Source organism: Heterodontus francisci, chromosome 7 (genome assembly GCF_036365525.1).
Source record: "Heterodontus francisci isolate sHetFra1 chromosome 7, sHetFra1.hap1, whole genome shotgun sequence".
In the NCBI taxonomy this organism is placed as follows: Eukaryota; Metazoa; Chordata; class Chondrichthyes; order Heterodontiformes; family Heterodontidae; genus Heterodontus; species Heterodontus francisci.
Window position 1 is genome coordinate 95,142,024 of NC_090377.1, and position 21,855 is coordinate 95,163,878.

Here is a 21,855-nt window from a genome sequence, read left to right on the forward strand (position 1 = left end):
TTATGAAGTTAGATTGGAGAAGTTAGGACTGTTTTCCTTGGAGAAAAGAAGATGAGATGAGATTTGACAGAGGCATTCAAAATCATGAGGGGTCTGGACAGAGTAGATAGGGAGAAACTGTTCCCACTTGTGAAAGGATCGAGAATGAGAGGGGACAGATTTAAAGTAATTGGTAAAAGAAGCAAAAGCGACATGAGGAAAAACTTTTTTCACCCAGCAAGTGGTTAAGATCAGGACTGAACTGCCTGAGAGTGTCGTGGAGACAGTTTCAATTGAAGCATTCAAAAGGGAATTAGACTGTTATATGAAAAGGAAGAATGTGCAGGGTTACGGGGAAAGGTGGGGGAATGGTACTGAGTGAATTGCTTATTCGGAAAGCCAGTGCAGACATGATGGGCTGAATGGCCTCCTTCTGCACTGTAACCATTCTGTGATATAATTTGTCATGTTTTTATTAATTCTTGACAATTAAAGATTTATGTTAATTCAAAAAATGATAAGAGAAAATGATTTGGAAAGTTTGGTTTCTTGATCTCATTAATTTACTTGGCCAGCCTTTTATTCTCCCAAGTTCACATACAAATGAATTCCAATGAATAAATGCATATTATCATCTATCATTTATGCCATAAGTTAATAAATTTCAGTAAATTTGACTAAGTGTGATACAGAAGTTTTATGCAAAAATATTATACAAGAACTCATAGGAAGTGAGTCAGAGGGAAGGTGTGATGGTGAACACTATGGTCAATAATTTAAATAATATTATGGATAGAATATACAATCTCCTGTGGTAATTTAAAGTCAAGAGGCCCAATTTTAACCCAAAAATTGAGCATGTTGTGGGATAAAGTGAGCACCACACTGGGTTTTTCCAGTCAGGCTCCAGGTTCCCCCACTGGCAGGGGACATTTTAGGTGCTGGAGGTAGGCATCTGGTGGGAAGCTGTGGTGGAGGGGCGGGGCTTGGGGGCAGCACTCCAGGCAGACCTGGAGGCCCTCCCTATCTGCCTGAATGCAAGAGTAGCCACAGGCTACCCTGTAGAGGGTTTCCCCCCCACCAACCCTGCCCCTAATAGTGGTGGCCTGGCTGCTGAATCTATTTTTTAGTTAAAGATTTCAAAAGTTTGGAAGGTGCCTCCATTTTGAAGTGCCTTCTCTCTTACTTTCCTTCCATTACAGCCTGTTGTTCCTCTCAAGCTGGAAGGTCTCTGAATGGCCCACCAGCTTTCAGAGCCCGTGTGCCTTCCTTAGTTTGACAGAGAACCTGTCTCCATGCCAATTAAGGACTCCACTGTGAAAATCCCATGAGTGACTGTTTCCCCCCGGGGGCAGGTTTGGGACCCTGTTTCCCACCCAAATATCCACTCCAAAATCTGTCTGCTGCTAGGATTCTTCCCAGGGATAGCCTTAATGTTTTGCTGGTTGCTCTTATAGACGCCATCAGGTTTCAAAATACTTAACCCAAAGTCCTTTGCTAAGGCCACTGTTACGATCAGGTGAGGAGGGGTCGAAGGGCTCCCCTCTTGTCCCTCTCCTTGTTTTCCCACAAGCTTTATTGTACTTAAACCGACCTAAGTAAAATAATAAATAATGCTCCAACTTTCTCACAAACACACAAATCGGTTACAGAGTGGGGAAGGATAGATTGGTCGGATTAGAGTCTGGAGGAATTAAATGGGGTATAGTCTGTGGAGTTTGGTGACTTGGCTGACTTCCGGCTGAACTCGGTGGTCCTGAGGCTTCTGATTTGCAGATGTAGACCACTGATTAAGTGGTTCTCCTGGAGGCAGCAATGCAGATGATTTTCTTCATAGGGTCTCTGTCTGCAGCAGTGATAGGCTTAGGGGGTTACAGCCAACAGGCAGGATTCGAAGCTTACATGATGGACTGAAGAGCGAAGGAGGAGGGACCCGCTTAGGTCTTCTCTTGTCAGTGTCTAGTTGATTGTCTTGGTTGCTGCAGAGGAAACAACAACTTAAACAGACAGTGGTCCTGTCACATGACTGTCACTCTGATTCAACATGGTGGCTATCAAGTGTGTATTCCCTCTCGCAACTTAATTAGTTCATGTCTAGGAATTCCCTTCTCTAGGCTAGGGTCCCATTGTTCAAGTGATTAGGTTTGAGTGGTTCATCTCCACCAGTTTAATCTCCCAAGTGACTGCCTTAATGTCTTGCTAATGGAAGCAGGACAGGTAGTTCACTCAAATTTCCCAGGTCATTGTTCTCGAGGGGACTGGGCAGATAACTCGTCTCCATCTCGATGCATCAGAATGTAGGGTATAGTGATGTAAATTATGGTGGCCATCTTAGCTGCTAGCACAGTCACTTTTTATCTGCTTCTTTGTCTTTAAAAAAATAATAATTCATGTTTCCAACCCAGTGGATAAAAAAAAAATCAGCATTCGGCACAGCATGTTGGGATTTGAAACAACCACTTTAGAGATGGTAAGAGCTGAAAAAGTTTGGTTGCTGAAAGATTCCAAAACCAACAGAGTGACCAGGAATCTCTACCAGCACAAAATAGTCTCAGCACAGGTCATTGCTGAAATGTTTCTTGGGAGAAATCATTTTTTGTTTGTGCCAGTTAGAACTATTTATGGAGCAGTGCTGCAGCCTTCCCAGTAACAATGGAACTTTCACACTGTACCTTTTATATTATCAGTCAATACTGAAAGGAACAACCCAGGTCTACTTTGATACATTTTGTAGTATGGTTTGGAAAAAGGTTAAAGCCAATCAATACTACAAGCATACAAAGAGACTCATAGTCATAGAAAGATACAGCACTGAAACAGGCCCTTCGGCACACCGAGTCTGTGCCGACCAACAACCACCTACTTATACTAATCCTACATTAATCCCATATTCCCTACCACATCCCCACCATTCTCCTACCACCTACCTACACTAGGGGCAATTTACAATGGTCAATTTACCTACCAACCTGCAAGTCTTTGACTGTAGGAGGAAACTGGAGCACCCGGCGAAAACCCACGCGGTCACAGGGAGAACTTGCAAACTCCGCACAGGGAGTACCAAGAACCGAACCTGGGTCGCTGCAGCTGTGAGGCTGCGGTGCTAACCACTGCACCGCACCGGATAGCAAAATGTAGAGTGTAAACAATTAACACTGACTGTTCAGTGAAATAATTCTGGTCAAAAATGAACTTTTGGGGAATTTTCATTTCTGCAAGAACCAGCTATTGCCTGGCTTACCTGACTTTCTGATCAGGTGGCATATTTGATCTTGAAGAACAAGTACTGGAACTTACCTGGCAGGTAAGGGCACAGAACTCAAGTACATCTGACACAAATTCATATAATAATTGGTGGAAAGGCACCAGAGGCAGCTGTCATAGTTGTCAGACACAGTAAACAACCATGCAAACTTAGTGCACAGTGCTTAAAGCCTAATGACATGCCGCATCTCGATGAGCATTAAATTTGTTTCTTTCAAAAGCAAGAAAATGTAGTTCTTATGACATACCTATCCATTGATAAATAGCAAATTACAAGCAAATAAGATGATCAGTTTCAGGAACCATAGGGGTTTCACTGCCAAGAACTGGGTGGGGCAGGCAAAAGGCACAGCAGCCTTTAACATGGGCACTATTCCAGTATCATGATGTCAAACTGGTTTAATGTCAATGTGTCCTTTTGATTTTCCAAGTTGATAACCTGGACTACTCATGTGGTGTGTAGTGGAAGGAAGCACAAAATTTCACAATTAGAGTTGTTACAGCACAAAAGGAGCCCATTGTGTCTGCACAGGCTCTCTAAATGAGCAGTTCACCTAATGCCATAACCCCACCTTCTCCCTGTAACCCTACACATCCTTCCTTTTCAGACAATAGTCTCATTCCCTTTTAAATGCATTGATTGAACCTGCCACCACACTCTCAGGCAGTGTATTCCAGACCTTAACCACTTGCTGCGTGAAAAAGATTTTCCTCAAGTCACTTTTGTTTCTTCTACCAGTTACTTTAAATTTGTGTCCTCTCATTCTCGATCCTGTCATTAGTGGGAACAGTGTTTCCCTATCTACTCTGTCCAGATCCCTCATGATTTTGAATACCTCTATCAAATCTCCTCTCACCTTTTCTCCAAGGAAAACAGTCCTAACTTTATTTTTTTTTTTATTTAGAGATACAGCACTGAAACTTCTCCAATCTAACTTCATAATTGAAGTTCCTCATCCCTGGAACCATTCTTGTGATTCTTCTCTGTATTCTCTCTAAAGCCATCACATCTTTCCTAAAGTGCGGTACCCAGAACTGGATGCAATACTCCAGCTGAAGCCGAACTAGTGTCTTATGCAAGTTCAACGTAACCTCCTTGCTCTTGTACTCTATGCCCCTATTAATAATGCCCAGAATACTGTATGCATTATTAACCACACTCTCAACTGATCCTGCCATCTTCAATGACTTATACACAGATACACCCAGGTCCCTCTGCTCCTGCATCCCCTTTAGAGTTGTACCCTTTATTTTATATTGTCTCTCCATGGTCTTTCTACCAAAATGAATCTCTTCACATTTCTCTACATTGAACTTCATCTGCCACTTGTCCGCCCATTTCACCAACTTGTCTGTGTCCTTTTGAAGTTCTACACTATCCTCCTCAGTTCACAATGCTTCCAAGTTTTTGGTTCATCTGCAAATTTTGAAATTGTATCCCATACATCAAAGTCATTAATATATATCAGGAAAAGGGTCCCAACACTGACCCCTGGGGAACTCCACTACAAACCTTCCTCCAGCCTGAAAAACATCCATTAACCGCTATTCTGTTTCCTGTTACTCAGCCAAATTCGTATCCATGTTGCTACTGTCCCTTTTATTTCATGAGCTATGACTTTGCTCACATGTCTGTTGTGCGGCACTGTATCAAATGCCTTTGGAAGTCCATGTACACCACATCAACAGCATTGCCCTCATCTGTTACCTCTTCAAAAAACTCCAGAAAGTTAGTTAAACACTATTTTCCCTTATCAAATCTGTGCTGGCTTTCCTTAATTAGTCCACATTTGTCCGTGTGACTATTAATTTTGTCCCGAATTGTTTATTATTTTTATAATTATTATTTAAATTTGTTAAACAGTACACTGGCACATTTTTGTTAAAGGAATTGTTGATCTTGAGCCACTTCCACATAGCAATACTCAAAACTGAAGTAAAAATACTACCATTGTGCAATGTTAGAATATCTTTATTAATTTTGAATGTGATAATGAACTACAGAAAAAAATGAAAATTAACTGAAATTGAATTAGTCACAGTATATACCTACAAAAAGTTGTAAAGATCAATCTAAATACAAGCCAAATGCTACCAAGGAATTAGTACAGTTCAACCTGCATTTACATTCGTGACACTAAAGAGTTCCTCTACAGTGCACTGTGGTAGTAAAAAAAGAGATCCTGATTTCTTAGAAATACCATGTCAATATATGATAAATAACACACACACACATTTATTTCTGATTGTGGCACGGGCATCATTCAAATGGTGGACATTTATTCAGAATGATATGTTATGAAGTTATTCGGGTGATGTTCCTTTTTTGAGAGGTGAAGTTTTGAATGTGACTATTTTTGAAAGTAATTGCCTAAAATGGTAGGTTTTGTCTTCAATCCCTCTTCTTAAAAAATAGTTACAATGAATTATGATAAGTACCATGTAATTTTAATCACTCCATTTCTCTCTTTATCATATCTTTTAATTGTGAATGCCACTAGCATTGTTGGGGTTGATGCTTGCTGCGAAAGGTTTTACAGAGGCTGACAGACAAGTGAGAAATCCAGGGATCATTCAATATCAGATAGGTATGTTCATTCCATTTCTTCAAATTGCTGAGAAATAACAATCGTTTCAACCTAGTACTTTGTTTTCTTAGTAATCATTACTTGACTAAAACTTCTTTTAAAAAGCAAATGTTAACAGAAAAAATGTTTTTTATAACAACATACACTGCTGGTCAGGCAGCATTTGTGGAAAGAAGCAAATAGGGTTGTCATTTCAAGTCTTATGACCTTTCTTAAACCTTCCACCTTCACCTCCAAAAATACATGCAAGGAACTCATGGACTTCTTTGTCACTAAGATTGAGACCATCAGATCAGCTGCCGCTGCCACATCCCTCCCTTGCACCAACCCACCTGGCCAAACTTCCTCTAAGGTACTCCCCCGCCCTAGCCCTGAACTCGCATCTTTCTCTAGTTTCTCTCCTCTCTCTCTTCATGCCATCTCCAAGCTTATCTTGTCCATGAGACCTACCTCCTGCTCCCTATTCCTACGAAACTGTAGACCACCCAACTTTCCTTCCTGGCTCCATATAAGCTGATATTGTTAATGGTTTTCTCTCCTAATGTACTGTTCCCCTCTCCTTCAAACCTGCCGTCATCACATCACTCATTAAAAAACCAACCCATGAACCCTCTGTCCTTGCAAACGACCACCCCATCTCCAACCTCCCTTTAGTTCCAAAGTCCTTGAACATACTGTCACCTCCCAAATTCCTGCCCTCTTTTCCAGAACTCTATGTTTGAATCCCTCCAATCAGGTTTCTGCCCCTGCCACAGTACCAGAATGGCTCTTATGAAAGTCACAAATGACATCCTATGACTGTGACAAAGGTAAACTATCCCTCTTCATCCTTCTTGACCTGTCTGTAGCCTTTGACACAGTTGAACACATCATCCTTCTCCAAAACCTCCCCACTTTCTTATCTATCCAATGGTAGCCAGAAAATCACCTGCAATAACTTTTCTGCCTGCACCCACATCATTACCTCTGATGTCCTCCAAGGATCTATCCTTGGTCCCCTATTTCTCACCTACATGTTTGCTCCTCAGTGACAGCATTCAAAAACATTCTTTGGCCAAGGTTTTGGTCAACTGCCCTAATGTCTCCTAATGTGGTTGAGTGTCAAATGTTGCTTGATGAAGCACCTTGGGATGTTTTACTATGTTAGAGGTGCTATACAGATACAAATTGTTGCTGCTGTTTGTCAGAACCAAGGGTCATAAGAAATGAAACATTAGTCATGTTTTTAAAGGAGAAGGGAGCAGCAGGCAGTGTGTCAGCCCAGAAGTGGGCAGCAAACATGGGGATGTGGAGGCCCTGCACAGTTCTCAGAATTCCACCAGACACCTGGCCAGATTTACCAGTCGCCGGGCGAGAGTGGGAATTTGGATGCAGGAAGCCGCAGCCAGAGACCTATGGGAACAATATCCAGCAGATAATGGAAAGTGGGGTTCAAGAGTAATTGTGGTGAGCGATTGGAGGTAGGGGGTTCCTGTACGATCAGCAATCGGGGAGGTGGGGGTTGGAAGCTTGGGGTTTCCCTTGCGATCAGGGGGAGGGGTGGGTGGCTGGGGTTGTGGAGATCCAAGGACTCCATGCACCACAAGGAGTTCAAAGAAAATAACTCACCATGGCTTCTTCTGGCCAGTCGGCTCCTCCCACAGTGGTTCTGCTGGCAAGCATCAGTGCAGGACTTCCCGGCCTTGATGCTAGCATTATGTTGCAGCGGTGATAACGTCATTAGGCTGCGACCTTTGAAAGTTAAGTCGTCCCCTGCTTGCTTTGAGATGGAGCCTTATCATTGGCCTGAATCATCACCTTTAATATTACGCTGGCAAGGAAGGTAGGATTGTGATTTTCAAGATGAAAGTGGTGAGAGCATCACTTGTTGACTGTCCCATCTGAGATGAAGAAACTGTACCACAAGAACAGTATTGTCAAAACACTTTTATATTATTAGTGATTTTTTTTCTTGACCAAATTGGCATTTAAATCCTAAATGTTACAAAGAAAAATCTATTAACACATCAATGTATGTTGCTATATGTTGTTTATAAAAGTGAGATTTCCATTAAAAGTTATTTTTAAAGCTGCTGCTTAGGAACATTCTAATTAGATTAGATTAGAGATACAGCACTGAAACAGGCCCTTCGGCCCACCGAGTCTGTGCCGAACATCAACCACCCATTTTATACTAATCCTACACTAATCCCATATTCCCAACAAACATCCCCACCTATCCCTATATTTCCCTACCACCTACCTATACTAGTGACAATTTATAATGGCCAATTTACCTATCAACCTGCAAGTCTTTTGGCTTGTGGGAGGAAACCGGAGCACCCGGAGAAAACCCACGCAGACACAGGGAGAACTTGCAAACTCCACACAGGCAGTACCCAGAATTGAACCAGGGTCGCTGGAGCTGTGAGGCTGCGGTGCTAACCACTAATGTTAAGTGTACAGTTCCACTTAAAATTGTATGGGTGCATTATAGGCATATTCCACATCATACAAATGGGAGGGAGCTCTGTTGATAGGCTACCTTCTAACAAAAAAAAACTGAACTAAACTAAACTAAAATATTTTGTGATTTAAAACCACAAGAAGTGACCTAGCAGTTTTGGTAATTGTTAGGTCTCTGAGGGAATTAAATTTCCCTTTAAAATATTAAGTTATACTTTCAAACTGTACCCATGTAAGTAGGACTGGTCCATGTCAAATTCTGAACAATTGGTCCCTTTCAGTACCAACATTTAATAATATAATCAAGATTAATCAAACAAAAACAGTGTACAAAGAAATAATTTAAAATGAAGACCAGTTGTTCTGTACAAAGTACATTAATGCTCTTATAATTATTACCAGTCATGGATGGCTTCTACAGCATTGGCATATACTATGCACTGGTTTAGGTAACCATCACTGTTAGCTGATGGACAACATAACATTGCCACTGAGAGGTGGTAAGGGGGTTACCACATCCTGAAAAACAGGATCACCTAGTTTGAATTCAAGCCCTTAAAAGGAATGGATAAGTGGCAGCTTTCTTTATTGACACACACAAATGCACATAGTATGACAAAACCTCTAGCCTGAATAAAGTTTTATGGATATTAAGTTCCAGGCAAATGTCACAGGGTGAAGAGCGGCCAAATTGGCTGGGGATTCTGGGACCATTTTAAGTCTCCAAAATCTATGTTCGGTTAGAAAGCCTTTGATTATAAGCCCCATCTGATACAAAATGATACCAGCAAACCAGCCCCTCTTCTGCGGTTGTTTGTGCCCAGGTGGCTATGGGGAAAGAGCACATGGTCCACCAGTCCACTTGTGGCTTTCAGTGAATGATGGGCATTGCAGAGACTAGTGGCATTGTGGGAATGGTTGACAATATTATTTAAGTTTTATTTGTTTTACAGTGTAGTTTTAGATTTGTTGTGTGCCTTTTGTTAATATTTTTCGTTTGATGACACTGGGGCAACGCAGAGAAAATCTTGCAAAGGAAAATGAAGGCCATCAACCCCAGAAACGGGGTGGACAGGAAGCGAACGCAGTTTCGTCTAACAATGAAAGTAACCAACTCAAAACACACATACCGCACCCTAATCATACCCACACACGACTGACAGTATGAATTCTACGGTTAAGACACGGGTTAACTCAGCTCAGGGTTCTAATGAAGATCCTGCTCACTCACATCGCACCGCGCCTCGCCGCAGAACATTCTGGTAGGTTTCCGGCCCACGTGGCCGCCTTTTCTATCATACACGGAAAGTCCTGAAAGGTAGCCGGCAAGGCATCGAATTCATACGGATGAAATCGCGCCGGGCAAAACGGAACAAAAATGGGTTGGTGGGTAGGAGTGTAAGTGAGTGTGTGTCGCTGTGCCGGTAACGGTAGAGACGGTTCGAAGTGTGCCGGCGCCGGCCGGTATTATTAAAAGAAGGTTGATTGGCGCGGGCGCTGTGGAGCGTGCAGGGGCTGCGCGCGCAGTGTAGGCCAGCCCCGCGCGGCCCGCCTTGCGCTCCCTGTCTTGGTACCGAGCGGAGAGGATGCACACGGCACTCGAGTGAGGTATTTAAACACCCATTTGTTTTCCTTCGCACAACCAAGTCGCTGAGCGCAGCACATGGTTGTGTTGTTAGATAATGTAGATAGGCTGTTAAGCTGTAGCGCTTCTGCTGGTTGTAAATTTTAATATAGAAAAGAGAAAGGAGAGTTGAAAATGGTGAGGGGGAGATTGGTTTCACCGAGCTCGAGCCTGGTTCATCATCACGTGTCGTGATTTTGCGGAGTTTGAGTATTTTAAAGAGGAACAACATGCTTCAAAGTAACGATGGTGAAATGGCCGTTTGCTTTGGCCTAATACGGCGAAACACTAGAAGGAATATTTAGCTACATTAAATAGGGAGCGTGTTTTTTTTTTAGGACTGGGTGTGGATGGAAAAACTGATTTGTTATCGAGTTTTGTGTTTGTGGAGTCACTGTAGCCCCGATGCCGCAGGAGCCCAGCACAAAACCGCACGTTAAATTATTGCTGCGGCGGAGAAGGGGAAAGGCAGGCTCAACCTTGTACAGTGAGGAGCAGCTCGCTGTTTTTCAGGGTTAAGCATTTGGGTAGCTTTTACTTAAACCGTGTTTCTGATTCATGCCCTTATGGAGATTTAAGGGAATGGTGGAATATTCGATCATCGGTTTGGCACTTTTTTAACAGCCTCCCCCACAGTGGATGTGAAATCTAAAACACTTACACGTGCTTGCATTGTGACCAACTGAATTAAGTAATAACCTAAATACAGAACAACAGATTTTATACAGTTGAAACACAAATGATGAAAATTAAAGGAGATTATCACGTAAAGTGTTATTTTTTAAAAGACAATAGTTAACATACCTTTCTAAAGCACTGCGAATCAACTTGGATCTTTTGTGGTTAATTTCCCTAAAAGTTGATTTTGTTGGAAAATTGTAGCTAGGAATTGCTAATGAAATGACAACTTATTGTATCATTCCAATGAGTAACCAAATCTTTTTTTAAAAAATAGAATTAAAATTGTAATGCATGAACATTATTTTGTCCATGGTTTTTATATTTACAAATGTCATTGTTGGTTTATGTAACAGTGATGTTGAAATCTTGAGCATTGCTGTTGCTTGTTATGAATATCTGAATTTAAGCTGCAGTTGATATGTGTAGGATGAATGACATTCTCAGATTGTAGATACTTTCATTATTAATCAATACCCTTTCAAAATTAACTCAAAGTAACTGGATCACAGTATTATCTTAAAAATGCAGAACCTGTTACATTTATGTTGCATGTGACTGGTCATCAGAAAAAGCAGTTAGCTTTCCAGTAGGTCTTCAGTGGTGTTGCTCACATGCAGTTGCAATATACAGTTTTGAAACTGATGCCCCACATATTAATGTTTTGCTCTCACATTCGGCTTATTTTTAATGAGGAAGACTCACTAGTATAAACAGTTATTTGCTAGTAACGAATAATATGTAGACAAAGCTGAGCAAGCTGGGTTTAAAAAAAAAATCATAACTTCAGTCCTTTTGTCAGATGCCATTGGCAACAATGATGAGTATAATGGCTGCCTGACTTTGTAATTTGGGCATTGGTCAGCACATAAATGGTAATGCCATCTGGTTAGTGCTGACCACTTAGATAACATTGTCTGCAGAATTATTGGGATTCTATCATTTGCCCCAGTTATTTAACTAAAGAAATCTAAAACAGTTCATTTTTATTTTAGGCTGCATTCTATCACATTTGTATTAAGCTCTGATTTGACATACAAGTACATGTAGCCAGGAGGTGTTATACCATCTACAACTTGAATTTTACACTGGATGTATGAATCTGTCAAACCTTTTCAACTTGGTGGCATATGCACCCAAACTACTTTGTTGCCAAACTCAGTGCAAGATCCAACCAACAAGTATAATTATGCTCTGGCTTGGCTGCAAGAATGTACAGATATTGCATAGAGTCTGCAGCGCAGTAACAATCCATTCAGTCCAACTGATCTAGGCTGGTGCTCATGCTCCCCACAAGCCTCCTTCCCCCCCCCCCCCCCCCCACCCTCCAGCCCTTTCAGCAGATCCTTTTATTCCTTTCTCTCTTGTGCTTATCTAGCTTCCCCTTAAATATGTCTGCTGTTTGCCTTGACCACTTGTGCTAGCATGTTCCATATTCTTACCACTCTTTGGGCAAAGGCTATTCTATTGAATTTCCTATTGGATTTATTAGTAACTATTTTATATTTATGATTTAGTGTTGGACACCCCACAAGTGGAAACATCTCTGTCTACCCTATCAAATATTGGTATCAATATAGCCTTAGTAAATGCTGATTTAAATTTATGGTTAATCATTTTGCAATTGAGGCAGTGCATTTATCAGAAAGCTTGTTACAATTTGTGAATTTTAACAGGCAGCAAGGTTACTAATTGCCTCTATTTGGAATAATAGAATATTTTCAAAATCATAGAGTTGAAAAGTAAGTTCTGTATTTTGTTAAAACCAGTGGCTAAAGATTCAAGACCAGTTTAGTGTTCAAGTTAAGTGCGATTGGAGAGTGGGGATAATTGGACCTGGGCATCCAGACATAATGCAGTCCCCATCTTGAAGGCATGCATTCTGTCCTGATTTTTAATGTTAACTGTATAAATTCCTGTGTCTGCATTTATAATTGAAAAGCTTGTGTGAACCTGTCATTCTGTAATTACACTCCTTAACTAATAGGATTCTTGTTGAGGATAATATGCAATATAAAATAACTAGGCAGTAATCTAGTTCATCACTGAATCACTGAACAATGAAAAGGATGACAACAGATGAAATGGCAGTTGATTCATAAATGGGGAGTGCAGATGTCAATTTTCATTTTAAAAATAACAAATCATTTTTGTCTTAGCTTGTTTTTATCTACTAAATAAGTTGCATAATTATTGCAAATACCTTGTATTTATTACATCTCGTGAACCTGTACAGCCTGTTGATGAAAGTCCAATGACCTATTATTGACTGTGACCACATTTATTCTGCCAACGTGTGGGCTTTAGAGTATGATATTCCATGAAGTTGCAATGCGCTTTAAGAAATGTAACTGCACAAAGGATATCGACCAGACAAGTGCACCGACAGAAGAGGAACTTTCCTAGTGTTAATATTCAAAGTATAGTCCTCCCCAACTTAAATTTCGTGTTTAAAACTTGATTTTTACAATAAAAATCAATATAAATATGTCTGGAACAAAGGTAATGAGAAACATCAAGGGGAAATTTTAGTGATCAAAGATACAGGTTAAGAAGCTTTTGAAGACTACAGAGGTTGCAATGCAGTGATCTTAGAGAGAGTTCCAGAGCCTTCTGGTGAGCTATAGGGAATTGGGAAATCCACTGGGGTGCAGACAGTAAAGTATGTTATAAAAATTCTTCGAATAGGTAGGACAAAATTTATAGAGGGATTTGAAAATGAGAATCTTGGATGAGATGCATAGAGCTGGTGAGGTTGTTCGGGACCTATGGGTGCACAAGAGGTGGTGTAGGAAAGAATCCCAGTAATTCTGCAGATACAGTCCCAGCTAAATACGTTACTGGGGTAAGTGATAGATGAAGTAAAGAAATCTAAATAGTTCAGTGTTATTTTGGGCTGCATTCTATCACATTTGTATTGAGTTCTGATTTTGGCATGTAGCCAAGAGGTGTGACACCATTTACAACTTGGATTTTACATTAGGTGTATGAATCTCCAACTTGGTGGCACATGCACCCAAGCTACTTTGTGGCCAAACTCAATGCAAGATCCAACCTGCAGTATATATACAGCTGCGGTGGATGGAGGCAGAGTGTTAGAAAAATTAGGAGCTACTTCCAGTGATATTGGCAGCTGAGGAGTAAAACTCCTCTTGAAATTAATATTGGCTCCAGATTCTCCAGTCAGCTCCATGAACAGACTGATCATTTGGGCATTATTCCCCATCCTCTGGAAATCTCTTTCGTCTTGCCATCCTATGACCCTGCTTGCCTGCAGAAATCTTCAAAAGATCTATGTTTTATACTGTCATTGGTGTGTTCCCTGACTAACAATATGCCAACAAAATTATGAGAATGCACAGCTTTGAAACATGCAATTTTCTTGGTGCCATTTTATTAAAAGTTAATTCTGGAGAAAATTGCATTCTCCCATTTTTAGTTGAGGTGTTTAATCTTAGCCCAAGTAAACGTATGAAAAAAAACTTAATCAGAATTCATGCTAACTGATCTATTGGAATGCTGATAAGACTTTCCCATTAAGTAAAAGCAAAATACTGCAGATGCTGGAAATCTGAAATAAAAACAGGAAGCGCTGGAAATAGTCAGCAGGTCTGGCAGCATCTGTGGAGAGAGAAGAAAGTTTACATTTCAGGTCAGTGACCCTTCATCAGTTCTGAAGGTCACTGACCTAACATGTTAACTGCTTCTCTCTCCATAGATTCTGCCAGACCTGCTGAATATTTCCAGCACTTTCTGTTTTCTTCCCCATTACATACTTTGATTAGATACAGGTATAAGCAAGTTTGAGAGATTTTGTATCTAATGTTTTGCTAAATCATATGTTGATAAGCTCAAGCATGCAGCACTTAAAAATAGCATACTGTCTCATTAAGATTTTTTTTTTTAGTGGAAATTGCCTATGAATTAGATTACTGCAAATGTCAGTTACTGCAAAGCAGTGCAGATTTACCAGATTGGAAATTTGACCAAGTAGGTCCTGAAAAGCCTATAATGCATTAAGGAACTGAGACGTCCTGATGGTATTGCCAATTTATCCATTGAATGGTTTAATTGTATAATCCAGTTGGGCCAGGTTCAGTGACCAGTTTGCTGAGTTAGCTAATCAAAGCTGGATGGAAAATTAGCCAGGATTTATGCTTTCGGCTGCTACTGAGCGACTCCTGCTTCCTATTTGTACATCTAGTAAGGACACAATTGGGCTCTGCTGTCATGTTCTCCATAGTCGACACTCATTGTCATGGTCCATGGGTGCAAAAGGACCCTTTGCAACTATTCCCAGTAATGTGGGGGTGGGATAGGGGGTGGTAAGTTTTCAAATAAAGTGACGATTAACATGACTATGAAAAGGAAGCAGCTATCTATACAGCACTAACATGTAAATTTGCTTTGCTGTGAATTGGATTTTAAGCGACAACTTTGGGTTTTAACATTGCCTAATAAAAAAAATTAAACTTGTTAAAGCCGTTTGAGTAATTTATACCTCTCATGATATATAATTGACCTCCGGAGGAGGCCGAGATGGATCTTCCATACGAACATACAAATTAGGAGCAGGAGTAGGCCACTCGGCCCCTTGAGCCTGCTCCGCCATTCACTAAGGTCATGGCTGATCTGATTGCAGCCTCAACTCCACATTCTCGTCTAACCCCAATAACCTTTCACGCTCTTGCTGATGAAGAATCTATCTACCTCTGCCGTAAAAATTTTCAAAGTCTCTGCTTCCACTGCCTTTTGAGGAAGAATCGTAGAAAGTTTAAGGCACAGAAAGAAGCCACTTTGCCCATAATGTCTTTGCCAGCTGAAAAACGATCCACCTATTCCAATCCCACCTTCCAGCATTTGGTCTGTAGCCCTGCAGATTATGCCACTTCAGGTGCATACCCAGACTCCCTTTTGAATGAGTTGAGGGTTTCTGCCTGAACCACCTTTTCAGGCTGAGAGTTCCAGACTCCCACCACCCTCTGGGTGAAAAAGGTTTTCCTCATCTCCCCTCTAATTTTTCTACCAATCACTTTAAATCTATGCCCCCTCATCACTGACCTCTCTGCTAAGGTGAATAGACCCTTTACCTCCACTCTATCCAGGCGCCTCAAAATTTTGTACATTTCAATCAGATCTCCCCTCAGCCTTCTCTGTTCCAAGAAGAACAACCCCTGTCTATCCAATCTTTCCTCATAGTTGCACTTTTTTCCAGTCCTGGCAACATCCTCGTGAATCTCCTGTGTACCCTCTCCAGTGCAATTACATCTTTTCTGTAATGAGGTGACCAGAGCTGCACACAGTCCTCAAGTTGTGGCCTAACCAATGAATTATACAGTTCCAGCATAACCTCCCTGCTCTTGTGTTCTATATCTCGGCTAATAAAGGAAAGGATTACATATGCCTTCTTAACCACCTTATCTACCTGTGCTGTTGCCTTCAGTGATCTATGGACAAGTACACCAAGGTCCCTCTGACCCTCTGTACTACTTATGGTCCTACCATCCATTGTATATTCCCTTGCCTTGCTAGTCCTCCCAAAATGCATCACCTCACACTTCTCAGGATTAAATTCCATTTGCCATTGCTCTGCCCATCTTACCAGCCCATCTATATTATCCGGTAACCTAAGGCTTTCCTCCTCACTATTTATGACACCACCAACTTTTGTGTCATCTGCAAACTTACTGATCATACCTCCTATATTCAAGTCTAAGTCATTAATGTACACTACAAACAGCAAGGGTTCCAGCACCGATCCCTGTGGTATCACATGCTTCCAATCGCAAAAACAACCCTCGACCATCACCCTCTGCCTCCTGCCACTAAGCCAATTTTGGATCCAAATTGCCCTGGATCCCATGGGCTCTTACCTTCTTAACCAATCTCCCATGCGGGACTTTATCAAAAGCCTTACTGAAGTCCATGTAGACCACATCAACTGCTTTACCCTCATCTACACATCTAGTCATCTCCTCAAAAAATTCAATCAAGTTTGTTAGACAGTGATCTCCCCCTGACAAAGCCATGCTGACTATCCCTGATTAATCCCTGCCTCTCCAAGTGGAGATTAATCCTGTCCCTCAGAATTTCTTCCAATAGTTTCCCTACCACTGATGTTAGACTCACTGGTGTGTAATTACCTGGTTTAACCCTGCTACCCTTCTTGAATAATGGTACCACATTCGCTGTCCTCCAGTCCTCTGGCACCTCTCCTGTGGTCAGCGAGGATTTGAAAATTTGTGTCAGTGCTCGTGCTATCTCCTCACTTGCCTCACATAACAGCCTGGGATACATCTCATCTGGGCCTGGGGATTTATCCACTTTTAAGCCCGCTAATACCACCTCCCTTTCAATGCTAATTTGTTTGAGTATATCACAATCCCCCCTCCCTGATCTCTACACCTACATCGTCCCTTCCCAACAGGGCTGGGTTTGCCGTTGTTGTTTCCAGTGCCTAGGTCGATGCCAGATGGTTCGTCTAGTTTCATTCCTTTTCTTACGCTTGGTCGCGGTTTTAATACAACTGAGTGGCTTGTTAGGGCATTTAAGAGTCAGCCACATTTGCTGTGGGTCTGGAGTCACACATAGGCCAGACCAGCAGATTTTCTTCCCTAAAGTTAATGTTCAATTCAAATTCTATTAAAGAATTATTTGAATTGATCTATAGATTTTAAAGCACCTTCTGGTCTTAACTTGCTGATACAAATGACCTTGATTATTCATATTTTCAACAATCCATTTAAAAAGAAGTGCCTTTTTTATGTTATATTACCATAATGTATTCCCTGTAACTTACACTAAGAAATGTTTTCCACGCTAAAAGGCAGATCGTGATTGTTGAGATGATGAGGTGCCCATGAGTACTATAGAGCCATTCAGTGCTACAGGGAAGGCAGATTAAAAAAAAAAATGTCCCCTTATTCAACAACAACAACAACAACTTGAATTTACATAGCATCTTTAGCGTAGTAAAATGCCGAAGGCACTTTACAGGAGCGTTATCAAACAAAATGTGACACTGAACCTCATGCGGAGATACTGAGGCAGATGTCAAAAGTTTGTCAAAGAGGTAGGTTTTTAGGAGGGTCTTAAAGGAGGAAAAAAAGATGGAGAGGCATAGAGAAGAAATTCCAGAGCTGAAGGCATGGCCATCAATGGTGGAGCATATAAAATTGGGGACGCGCAAGAGGCCAGAATTGGATGAGTACAGGTATTTCATCCCATGGACTTTCTGAGCTGCTGCCCACATCTCTGAAAGAGGGAGGAAATATGGTACAGTGATGTGCTACTTGCAGTAAACATTGTCCCGTGGCTGGCCACAGTGCATTTGTGTTTGAGTGCAGCATTATTGAACCCTCTAAAAGCATGTCAAATGCCCTATATTTTTTAATGTAGTAGTATGTGACATGTATAGGATGATTTCCCTATAAATCATCAAAAATACTTCCTTACAATGTAAACATTTTAAAGCTACTGTCCACTATTATTTATACCTCAAGTCAGCTGCTGCCCCTAATATATTTTCTCCCTTACTCATTTCAGCCTGTGTAATATTATATTGTGATATATTCCTGGCTACTATTGATTTTTAAAATCTCTTCTCCTGGTATCTGCCTTGCTGTGCTGTCTCCAGTTTTAGATTAGCAGTGGGATCTGAGACTGAGGTCAGGAGGAAAAGGAGTCATATAAATATCAGTTCAAAGCACAACAACCACTGATCGGTCCACCATCTTTGGCAAAGTTACTATCCCAGGATGACAATGTGAAAGAGGAGATGAGGACACTTGTGCACTGTAGTCCTAAATGGGGATACACATTTCTAGTACTTTACATGATGGTATACATAATTTTGCAATTCCATGGACTCCATTGCAATTTTAATAGAATTGGAATAGTGTAATCAACAGTTAAGATGGACATATTTCTAATATTGCATGCTCTGAATACCTTGCATTTCCAACTATTCTTTTAACTGCAACATCACCACCAAGACCATCAGTTGTACCTCTGTAATACCATACCGTCTGTCGCCGAAACCCTCATTTGTGCAGACAAAACCTCCAGGTTCAAACTTGCCAAAGCAAGTCTCCTGAGCTTTGCTCCACACACATTCTGACTCATCTAGAGCTCTATAGCTCAAATTCTATTCTGTGCTAAGCCCTGCTTGCCTAAAACCCATGTTTTCATCAATTCTATGTGTTGATGCCAAAATCCCTGCCCTTAGTTGCAAACCTCATCATTGCCTTGCTCAATCCATTACCATTGCTACATCTTCAAAAACCTCTTCAAATTCCATCACTGACTAAGCCTTAGGTCAATTCTATAAATGCGCTTCTAACCTCAGCCTGGAGTATTAATTCCTCCTTGTGAAATATGTAGGGACATTTTGTAATGTTAAATGCTGTATATAAGTGCTGAAACAGATTATCTAGCCATTATCACATTGCTGTTCATGGGACCTTGCTGTGCACAAATTGGCTGCCCCATTTCCTAATTTCCAACATTGACTGCACCAAAAATAACTTAATTGGCTGTAATGTACTTTGGGATGTCTGAAGTTATAAATGCAAGCATTTTTCTTTTTAGTTATTGTCTCTACCCTATTTTAGATTTGTAGGAAAGATTGGGTTGTGGGTTGGGAGAGGGGTGCAGTTCATGTCTGGAGCACTTGCATTAAAAAGGAACATAAAAGTGAAAGTCATATTTCTGTAAATTTGTTAAGTCTAAATGTTAATCTCATTGTCAAGTTAATTTCATGGTGTAAAGCCATGTGTGGGCTGAACAGCCTGAAAATAAAAATGTGACTTGCATGGCAGTCCAGAAGCACTACTCATATGGTGCAGTAGGGTTAGCTGTCTCATATTGCTCCCCCCTCGCACCTCCTTCCCAGCTCTCCCCCACACCCCCTTCCCCCCCACCTCCTTCCCCCAGTATCCACCTATCCCTGAGCAGGGGCCCTAACAGCCCCACTGCTTTGTGAGCATCTCGGGAGATACCAAGGCTAAGGGAGTAAACCCAAACACAAAATCCGGAGCGGAACCCCGAAGGCAGTCGTGTGTCCCTGCAGCCATACCGGTGCCAAACGTCGTGCTCTGCACTCCTTTGGACCCCACCAGGAAGGCCGAGAGGGGGGTTTTGACGCTTGGGCAACTCACAACCTCCATATATTCCCCCAGGCATGTGCCATGGAGAGGTCACTCCATAGATGCCTCACAGCGACCAAAACAACACGGAAGGCAGCAGTTACAGGTTATAAGTCCAGCTCAATTGGCATAGAGATTGGGCACCACGGGTTGCCTTTGTCGGTGGGAGAGGTCATGGCATCTCACTGGACAGCTACCGCCTGCCTCAAACCGGGCAGCCCCCGGTCAGTAAGGTTCTGACCCACCACAGTTCACCTGCTTCAATGGGTGCTTGGAGCTCAGGGTCATTGCCCGACAAGTGGACTGTAACACTGCACCAGACAGCATGACAAAAAAAGGAAAGAAGGTACCAGCTCTTGGTTTTGCAAGCTGGAACGTCAGAACTATGTGTCCTGGCCTGTCGGAAGACCTTACACAAATCAACGATTCTCGGAAGACCGCCATCATTAAAAGCGAGCTCAGTAGACTCAATGTGGACATTGCAGCACTTCAGGGGACACACCTCCCTGCGAGCATATCTCTAAGAGAGCAAGACTACACCTTCTGGCAGGGTAGGGATCCTGAAGAACCAAGACAGCATGGAGTGGGCTTCGCCATCAGAAACTATTTGCTCAGCATGATAGAGCCACCTTCAAATGGCTCGGAACGCAAACTGTCCATCCGACTGCTCACCGCCTCTGGTCCAGTACACGTACTCAGCATCTATGCTCCAACACTCTGTTCCCCACATGAAGTTAAAGACTAGTTCTATGAGGAACTTCATGATATCATTAGTAGCCTTCCCAATACCAAACATTTGTTCCTGCTGGGGGACTTTAATGCCAGGGTTGGGGCCAACCATGACTCTTGGCCCTCCTGCCTTGGATGCTATGGCATTGGAAGGATGAATGAGAATGGACAGAGACTGCTGGAGTTGTGTACCTATCACAACCTCTGCACCACCAACTCGTTCTTTCATACTAAACCCTGTCACAAGGTGTCTTGGAGGCACCCAAGATCACGTCGTTGGCACCAGCTGGACCTCATCGTCACAAGGCGAGTCTCTTTAAACAGCGTTCAAATCACACGCAGCTTCCACAATGTGGACTGCGACACCAACCACTCCCTGGTATGCAGCAAGGTTAGACTCAAACCAAAGAAGCTGCATCACTCCAAGCAGAAGGGCCGCCCGCACTTCAACACTAACAGAATTTCTTATCCACAGCTGTTGCATAAGTTTCTAAATTGACTTGAAAAAGTCCTTCAAAACACTCCTACAGGGGATGCAGAGACCAAGTGGGCCCACATTAGAGACGCCATCTATGACTCAGCAATGACTACCTATGGCAAACGTGTGAAGCAGAATGCAGACTGGTTTCAATCTCACTTTGAAGAGCTGGAACCTGTCATAGCCGCTAAGCGCATTGCACTGTTGAACTCCAAGAAAGCCCCCAGCGAGCTAACATCCGTAGCACTTAAAGCAGCCAGAAGCGCTGCACAAAGAACAGCCAGGCGCTGCGCAAATGACTACTGGCAACACCTATGCAGTCGTATTCAGCTGGCCTCAGACACCGGAAACATCAGAGGAATGTATGATGGCATTAAGAGAGCTTTTGGTCCAACCATGAAGAAGATCGCTCCCCCCCCCCCCACCCCCCAAGTCTAAATCAGGGGACACGATCACTGTCCAACGCAAGCAAATGGACCGCTGGGTGGAGCACTACCTAGAACTGTACTCCAGGGAAAATGTTGTCACTGAGACCGCCCTCAATGCAGCTCAGTCTCTGCCAGTCATGGCTGAGCTGGACGAACAGCCAACAAAATTGGAACTCAGCGATGCCATTGATTCTCTAGCCAGTGGAAAAGCCCCTGGGATGGACGGCATTACCCCTGAAATAATCAAGAGTGCCGAGCCTGCTATACTTTCAGCTCCACGAACTGCTTTGCCTGTGCTGGGATGAGGGAGCAGTACCACAGGACATGCGCGATGCCAGTATCATCACCCTCTATAAGAACAAGGGTATCCGCGGTGACTGCAACAACTACCTTGGAATCTCCCTGCTCAGCATAGTGGGGAAAGTCTTCGCTCGAGTCATTTTAAACAGGCTCCAGAAGCTGGCTGAGCGTGTCTACCCTGAGGCACAGTGTGGCT

The 21,855-nt window shown here is 42.3% G+C and overlaps 1 protein-coding gene and 1 long non-coding RNA gene across 5 annotated transcripts in view; one reads left to right on the forward strand and one right to left on the reverse strand.

Moving 5' to 3' along the window:
- Positions 1-554: 554 nt before the first annotated feature.
- LOC137372157 (uncharacterized) lies at positions 555-9,826 on the reverse strand. Its single transcript, XR_010975397.1, has 3 exons — positions 9,508-9,826; positions 7,440-7,725; positions 555-1,958 (listed from the first exon to the last, which is right to left on the reverse strand). It is a non-coding gene; the product is annotated as an uncharacterized lncRNA (long non-coding RNA).
- The window catches only part of slc39a10 (solute carrier family 39 member 10), a 140,964-nt gene continuing 128,534 nt past the window's right edge, over positions 9,426-21,855 (forward strand). For 2 of the 4 annotated variants that reach the window (XM_068035663.1, XM_068035664.1), the window contains exon 1: positions 9,426-9,538. In XM_068035663.1, coding sequence (XP_067891764.1) covers positions 9,441-9,538 — 98 coding nt within the window. In that variant the 5' untranslated portion in view covers positions 9,426-9,440. Of the gene's footprint in view, positions 9,539-9,639; positions 9,675-9,814; positions 9,885-21,855 lie in introns of those variants that run through there. The other 2 variants (XM_068035665.1, XM_068035666.1) reach the window with 2 other exon arrangements.